The 8,436-nt window shown below is 40.1% G+C and overlaps 2 protein-coding genes across 3 annotated transcripts; one reads left to right on the plus strand and one right to left on the minus strand.

The window, feature by feature from the left end:
• Positions 1–696: 696 nt before the first annotated feature.
• LOC103440712 (uncharacterized) lies at positions 697–2,698 on the plus strand. The gene is made up of 3 exons (XM_029106744.2): positions 697–1,626; positions 2,154–2,224; positions 2,314–2,698. Exons 1-3 carry the CDS (start codon positions 1,519–1,521, stop codon positions 2,612–2,614), a joined length of 480 nt encoding a protein of 159 aa, XP_028962577.2. The 5' UTR covers positions 697–1,518; the 3' UTR covers positions 2,615–2,698.
• A 246-nt stretch (positions 2,699–2,944) lies between these two features.
• Positions 2,945–6,977, minus strand: LOC103440713 (pentatricopeptide repeat-containing protein At4g31850, chloroplastic). 2 transcript variants are annotated; one of them, XM_017333893.3, is made up of 3 exons: positions 6,693–6,977; positions 3,281–6,576; positions 2,945–3,199 (listed from the first exon to the last, which is right to left on the minus strand). In XM_017333893.3, exon 2 carries the CDS (start codon positions 6,477–6,479, stop codon positions 3,321–3,323), a length of 3,159 nt encoding a protein of 1,052 aa, XP_017189382.3. In that variant the 5' UTR covers positions 6,480–6,576; positions 6,693–6,977; the 3' UTR covers positions 2,945–3,199; positions 3,281–3,320. The 2 variants fall into 2 exon arrangements, with proteins under 2 accessions (XP_017189382.3, XP_028962576.2); XM_029106743.2 differs by having other exon boundaries at positions 3,281–6,939.
• Between the last annotated feature and the right edge of the window lie 1,459 nt (positions 6,978–8,436).

The following is an 8,436-nucleotide window of genomic DNA, read 5'->3' on the forward strand; positions in this document are numbered from 1 at the left end:
CGGTTTGCAGCTTCGACGGTCTGGTGCTGCATAGGGCCATTTAGTACCGGTTTGGTATGGTTTGGTACTGATGTGCTTTTATAAAAAGTGGGTATCAAAAAAAGGTGTTTGATAAACACTTAAAAACATCTTATTTTCACATTTTTTGGTGAAAAAAAGCTGAAAACGTGAAGCAGTAAAAATGAGCTTATTCTCACAGCACAGCAGAAACAGTTTTTTTTCAAAGCACAGCAATACCAAACCAGCCCTTGGTCTAGCAAGACGCAATATCCATCTTGTTGCAAGTGTTACGAATTCAAATTCCATCTATGAGGAAACATGATATTGATGCGTAACTCAATAGAATTGAATGAAATTTATGAGTTTGAAACGTAAAGAACCAAAGTGACCTTTCAAAACTTAAAAATACCGTTTGTGATAAAAACCCCCGATTTTAGGAAACCACATCTCTCAGCTCTCAAAAGCTCTAGGAAGGGAAAGACAAAAAAATAACAAAATATTCTGTTAATTTCATGTATTCTATATTTTTTCAAGCGTTCGTAGGTTCCTTTACCTCTTTTATAACAAAACACTATTATAAAAAATAAAAAATAAATAACGTGTCCTAAATCTGAAAACCGAAATTTCAAGGAGGGTGTTTTGGTAATTTTAAGACTTCACCATCTCAAAGCCCCAATGGTAAAGCCCTTCTCAGCTAGAAGCCTACAACTGCAAAAAAGCAAACAGCTGGCTAGTTTTGATGTATTAAGCTGCACTCTCTCTCTCTCTTCTCTCTCTCTCTCTCTCTCTCTCTCTCTCTCTCTCTACCCACCTCAATACTCTCTCTCTCCCCAAAATGTCCCCCCAGCTGGAGAGGAAGGATGGATACATGTCTTCAAATGTCCTCCAATCCAACAGCCACCAACCCCTCTCTCCTCAAACCCAAAACTTTTTTCACCTTCCACAATTGCCCTTCTGTAACATTCCATCTTCAGGCTCTTCATCACTCATTTACTCTGTATTCTTTGTCTCCCTCCTCCATGGGCCTTTTCGGGTTCTCACAACCCAGAGAGTTTCTTCTCAAAGACCCAAAAAACGAAACAGACAGATGTCCATCTGTTTTCTGTATACACACAAAAACCATCTCTCTCCATAATTTCATTTATTTATTTATTGTTGTAGTTCCTCCTGTATCTCTCTCTTTCTCTCTCTCTCTCTCTCTCTCTCTCCATTGTCTCTCTGGAATCGAAAACCTTATCTCCTTTTTCGATTTGGCTTTTCATTTCCTTTCCTTAATCTATAAGGTTTTTATCTATTTTTTTTTACTAGAATTTGAGAGAGGGTATTTTTTGGTCTCTAAAAATAAGATTTTTATTTCCTGATTGGATGTGGATTTTTGGTTTTTTCACTGTTAAATGGTCAAAGATTGGACCTTTGAGCAGGAGATGAAGAGGGTTCAACTGGGTTTCGAATTTGGTCGCTTTTCTCTCTTGAATTTTGTTGGGTTTTTGTGATTAAATTTGGGATTTGAAGAGGAAGATGAAAAGGGCTGCTGGCAACCGTAAGCAATCTCAGCCTGCTGATGAGGAAACTAGGACAAAGTTCAGACATGAAAGTCTTCTGCAGGATTACCTTTTACGACAGAAGGTTAGATTTTGTTCCGACTTTTGTTTTGGTCTTGCTTTTCTTATTGAAATTCTCTTGCTAATTATGTTTTTCCTAAGTCTTATTGAAATCCTTGTATGATTAAGTGTTGATTTGGATTAGTTTTCTTTAATTATGGTGTTTGTGTTACCCTCTAGTTAGTTTGTTGTCATTGAGAAAACAAGGTTTGAGAACAATTCTGAATCGAGATGACATGTGATCTGCTTTAATCTACTGGAAAGGGGATTCGAACTTGGCTCGAGTTGGCGGGCACACTGCCATGACCAACTTACTAACGCACAGTTGTTACGGGGATTTGAACTTGGTCCGAGGTGCGGGCACACTGCCTTGACCAACTTACTAAAGCGCTTACTAACAGTTGTTTTCGAGTATCTGAAATACTTGTTTACTAAAGTTTGGAAACAATGGATTGACTATGATGGAAGAAACGAAATTAATCGGGTTCTAATTTGTGCGGTTTTGATTGTATGAATAAAAGATGGACATTGTTTCTTTTTATGTTCTGATAGGAATTTGTATCAAAGAAGAAGATGATGCAAGCTGCGAAGCAGAAAAGAGACGTTCTTTTGGCGGAAATTCGGTATGATTTTGTTCTTCTGGTTTCTGTGTATTGCAATGTTTTCTGTCCGCAGGTAGGATACTAATTTGCTTCTCTCTTCTGAGTTTCAGATTTTTGAGACGAAGGTATAGCCAACTGCTGAAGATAAAATCAGCAGAAACCGAACCAGAAGTCCGTCATCAGAATTCTGATGTACAACCTAAGAAGTTGGCAAGGAAGAAAAAAGATGCTAATGAAGCTGTTGTAAATAAACCCTCTCGTGTCTCGCCGGAAGGAGGAGGAGGAGGAGGAGAACACATTGTTTCGGAGCCTGTAAGAGTAGAGAAGAAGCGTAAAAATCGTGTGGTTAATGGCAGAAAGGTTGGAAAGAAAAAAACTGCAGTGCAAGATCAGGTTTCTCTGAATGTTTAAATTACTCATAGTGAAAGCCAAAGGCCTTAAACAATCTCATTGTCATTGCGAAAGATAAATACAATTGGTCTTTTTTCGGTTTTATTACGCGTGTGGTCTTGTCCTCGATGCGGTGAACGTCCAAACGTTCCTAGGATAGTGTCCTCCTTGCCAGATTATGGATTAGTAAACGTGTCATATTATATCAGATACTCACTCTCAATGCAACCTCGGATGACATCATTTAACATTTTGGTCATTCTTCGGGGGCAGTTCGCGCAAAACCCTCCGAAGAAATCTTCACAAAACAATCTCAGCAAGACGAAATATGAACATTATGTACACAATAGCTTCGTATAATAATCTGTTTATGCCATTACAGAATATGATTCAACTGTATTTGACATAGCAGGCGTGAAAGAGGTAAACTAGATACAGCATTTACACTTATATGTTAACAACAGAAACCGTACAAAGTATATCGGGGGTCAAAGGTAATACCGAATACATGTTACTTCCTCGCAGATACACATCTACACTTACAAACATCAATGCTGGAAAACTGAATCTGTATGCGTTGAGTTGAATTGTTGCAAAATTATCACCCTGGAAAACAGCTAGGTTCAGACAAAAGTTTGAGAGAAACCCAAACACACCAGAATTTGTAATTTGTGTTTGGACACGTACCGCAGATACGGAGATAAGTCAGACTTGTATATCTTGTAAGTCAAGTTTGGTTGGGAAGCTGTGCAAATGTTCCTACATTGGGGCTGCAGCCACCAACCATCATGTTCTTGTAAACTGCATATGCATGATCTGGATCCCCGGATGTGCTATACAGTCGGATGAGAGCATTGTAGGTAAACACATCAGGTTCAAGGCCTACAAGTTGTAGTTCTTCATAAATCCTCCTCGCTTGCTCCACCATTCCAACAAGTCCGAGATTGAGTATTAACGAATTGTATGTGTAAAGATCAGGAGCGATTCCTCTAGTCCGCATTTCATCATAAAGAGAGAGTGCTTCCTCTACCCTCCGTGATCGTCCAAGTCCATTGATCATAAGGTTGTAAGAAACCGAGTCAGGATCGAGGCCACTTTGTTTTAACTCCTCAAAATAGTCCACAGCATCATCCACTCTCCCTGCCTGGCAGAGGCAATCCACAAGAATGGTGTAAGACTTCAGGTCAGGTCTTATCCCTTCTTTAATCATCCTTCTAAACAAGTCGCACGCAGCTTCTGCATCACCTGTTTTCGCAAACCCATTTATAAGAATATTAAAAATAGCAGAATTAGGTTTGCATCCATAGTCGGCCATCTCGTCAAAGAAATGCATTGCTTCGTCTAGTCTTCCTGACTTGAAAAGTCCATCTATGAGAGGACCATATGTACAAGGAGAGGGAGAGAAATCACCACTTACGAGATCATAATATAAATCTATAGCACTATCCACGCTATCAGATTTCACAAGACTGGAGATGACTATATTGTGGGTTACGGTGTTAGGCTTGCATCCCCTAAAAATCATCTCCTCGTACAATTCAAAGAGTTCGGTGATGTTCCCAGACTTCCCATGAGCATCAAGTAACAAGTTGTAGGTGAATACATCGGGGGTACAACCACCATTCTTCATCTCCTTAAACAGATCCCAAGCTCTTTCAGCAGCATGATCTTTCAGAAGCCATTCAATCAAGTAGTTACATGCTTCTAGTGTTGGCTTAATTCCAAGAGCTTTCGTAAATTTCTCAAACACCTTGTGCGCATCAAAAGCTTTCCTTTGTGTGCACAAAACTCTGAGTAGAGGAATCAGTACAGAGTCATCCCGGCAAATCCTATCAGAGATCAACCTTTCAGCAAATAAAATGGCTCTGTCTATTTCAGCTTCAATCAAAATCCCTCCCATTAAATCTTCCCAAAAAGGCCTATCTGCTCGTACCCCAACCTGATACACAAAGTTCTCAGCAATTTTGAAACCATCCTCAATACGCCCATCCTTTACTACCCTGGGTAGGAGGGTACACAATGTTATATGATCAGGAACTAGTGATTTCTTCATCTGATGGAAGAACCAGAACGCATAATCAATTCTGTTTTCTCTGATTAAGCCGTAAATTATAGTGTTATAGGTCAGAACATCAGGACTGCAACTCATTGTGGTCATTTTGCAGAACATTTTCAAGGCCAGAGTAACCTCGTCATTCTTGCAAAGGCAGTTCAGGAGTGTGTTGAAAGTTATTGTGTTTGGAGGACACCCTTGTTCGGCCATATTCTCAAACATTTCAATGGCCTTTTGGACTTCTCCATCTTTGCCTAATGCAGCGAGTAATGTGTTGTAGGTCACAACTGTTGGAGTGAGCTTCATTTCCTTCATTCTGTAAAACATTTGCCATGCTTCATCTACTCGGTCAGCCTTGTAAAGCATGTCAATCAAAGAATTAACAATAATTACATCTGCTTCGCACCCATTTCTTTCCATCTCTGAGAGTAACTCGATGGCTTCATCTATTTGCCCCACCTTACTAAAGCACTTCATCATGATGTTGTAAGTAACTGAATCTGGAGAAAGCCCATAATATTTGAGCTCATTATAGACATCCTGTGCCTCTTGAAGTCTACCCTCTTCAGCAAGACTGTACAAAGATGCATTACAAGCAACAATATTAGGAACGATGCCTTTATTTTTCATCTTCTCGAAGGCCTCCATAGCTTTGCCAGAGTCGCCACACTTTCCATAGTAATCAATGAAAAGGATGTATGTGTAAGCAGTAGGTGGAACACCCAGACAGTCAATACTATTGAAAAGCTTCAATGCCTCGTCCAACCTACATAACCGCAGAAGTCCACCAATTAATGTGTTGTAAGTATGAAGATTCGGTGAGACCCCTTGTTTTCTCATGGTATCCAACATATTAAATGCTTCATCAACATTTCCAGCTTTGCATAAAGCATTGACAAGTATGGTGAAAGTAACCACATCAGGAGCATAACCGTCAGCTTCCATTTCACTCCAAAATTCTTTCACCGTGTCCAAGTCTTTACCGTCACTAAACTTATCCAGCAAAGTAATGTAGGTTACTTGGTCAGGCTTATGACCACTGGCTTTCATTTTTACAAACAACTCCTTGGCCTTATCAAGTTTACCTGCGTTACAAAGAGCATCAATGAGAACGGTGTAAGTCACAACATCGGGGCCACATCCCTCATCATCCATTCTCTTAAAAATCTCATACGCTTCGTCAATTTTTCCCGCCCTCCCAAGTACTCTAATGCATATAGTAAAAGTATAAACATTAGGCCTCAATCCCAAACTTTCCATCTCATTTAGCAAGCTCATAACAGTTTTAACATCCCTTCTTTTCCCCAGTGCCACCATAAGTGCTGAGTAAGTCTTAAGACTCGGCTTAATCCCTTCTGACACCACTCTTTCATAAACCTCCAAAGCCTCCCTACAATATCCAGACTGAATAAGATTATAGATCAACCCATTGTACGAATACGCATTCAATACAAACCCCGCTTTTCGCATCTCTTCAAGAGCGAATGGTGCCTGTCGAATCCCACCTCTGACATCAAGACCCTTAAAGATAGTAAGGTAAGTCTCCAAACTCCTATTTATGATCTGCTTCTGCATCAAATCAAACACATAAGCCATATCCTCCACTCTCCTATCAACCCTCAAGACTTCAAGCATGTAATTGCAAGTCTCAGTGGTGTGAACAACACTAGGCAACTCAGCAAATGACTTAAACAATGCTAAAGCAGATTTCGGGTCCGAAGCTGACTTCAAAACCCTCACAACTTCCTCAGAAGAAACTGAAATTTTCGGGCTTTTCTTCCCCACCACCACCTCCTCCTCTGACCTTTTCATCACAAACCCACAAAAACCCATCCCTTTTTTCCGGTTTTTCTTCAAGTTCGACAAAGACCCACATCCCCAAACCTTCAACTTCCCAAAGTTTCGAGCTTTCAATGAACCAGCAAATATCCTATCGTCAGTGAAAGCAACACTGAAATTTACACTGCTACAGCACATGCTTGAAGAGCAGACAATCAACAATTCCATAGATAATACACTTTATGAGCTAAAGAATGAGTAACTCACAGAAATTGAAGACGGATTCTTCATTTTGTTAGTTGAATTTCTACTGTGAAAGCAAATAAATGTGTGCGCGTTCCGCTGCTGAGAGAGAGAGAGAGAGAGAGCAGAAGGGTTGCTGCTATGGAGGAAGATGGAATCGACTATGGGTTCGTTGAAGTGGGAGTTTGAAATTGGAGAAGGTGTTGGGGTGAATTGGGTAGCCCTCCCTCCATCGATGTAGGCTGAAATGTAATCATGTATGTGGGGGTGTGGTGGGTTTTGGATATTTTTGTTGTTTTGTTTGGCTCCAAATTCATTTTCCCCCTTCTTCGATAAAAATACAAAACTTAGAAAGAGAAAAAACATGAAAAACTCAATTATGATTTGTAGTTTATGCCAATTTTTTATATATTATTTTATTTATGGCTAGTCTCTAAATTCATATGTTAGGCAAAGCATACTAGATGTTAATTTGGTGAACCATTAGTGAAATACATTAATGCATATGAAATTTTTTGTATGACAATTCTTTTAATTGATGGAACCGTTATGTCATAAAAACATATTACGGATTCATTAATTCATTCAAATTATAGTAGATGAGTCTGTAGACATCGAAATTTCGGTAAATAAATGTTGACCGATAAATCAAAGTTTCAACGCTCATGTATTACATAAATTTTACACGTAGCGTGTGTCTAAACAAAAAATCGAAATAAGTTGGAAAAGTCATCAAACAGGACACGTGTCAACACCTGGCAGAAACGACTTATTTCATCTGAAATATTATATTCAAAATTAGGCCTTGGAAAATTCTATAAATAGAAGGCTAATTCATTCATTTGGAGAGGAACCAAAATCATTAGGCAAAATTCTTGAAGCTCTGAAACTCCGAAGCTCTCAAGCAAATCCCGAAGGATCAAGAAAGCCCTTTTCGTTCTTCATCAAATCCTCCTTCAAGATCAAGCCCCAACGGCCCTTGAAGAAAGTCGTTCTTCGTTCATCGTTCTTCCAAGATCAAGCCCCGACGGCCCCTCAGATCAACAATCATCCACCTCCAAGATCAAGCCCCGACGGCCCCTTGGATCAACAATCATCCACCGTCAAGATCAAGCCCCGACGGCCCCTTGAAGAACTTCCGCCAAATTCAAGATCAAACCCCCACGGCCCTTGAAGAAAGTCGTTCTTCGTTCTTCGTTCTTCGTTCTTCCAAGATCAAGCCCCGACGGCCCTTGGATCAACAACATCAACAAATCCACACATCCAACCGTTCTTCAAGATCAAGCTCAAAAGCCCTTGAAGATCTGTTCATCACCGTTATTCAAGATCAAGCCTTAACGACCCTTGAAGAAACACTCATCCTCAAGATCGAGCCCCAACGGCTCCTTGAAGATCCGCTCAAATCCACCTTCAAAGATCAAGCCCACGGCCCCTTGAAGAAACTTCCAACAGTTCATCCAAGATCAAGCCTCGACGACACTTGGATCAACGAGACATCCACAAATCAATACCTTACGAAGATCGAATCAGAGGATCAAAATAGAGAGAGATTGTAACCCAAAATCATCAAATACAAATATTTTGTTTGTGCACGTTGTTCTTGTCTCTTTCGTTTCAGGAAAATTTCGTGTTCACAAATTGGCACGCCCAGTGGGATAATCTCTACCTCTCATCTCTTTCTCCGTTCAAGGAATCCAAACACACCTCAAAGTCAATGGCATCAAGCAAGGGACAAGCCGTTCTCGCAATCACTGAGGGAAGGATCCTA

Source organism: Malus domestica, chromosome 08 (assembly GCF_042453785.1).
Source record: "Malus domestica chromosome 08, GDT2T_hap1".
Lineage (NCBI taxonomy): Eukaryota > Viridiplantae > Streptophyta > Magnoliopsida > Rosales > Rosaceae > Malus > Malus domestica.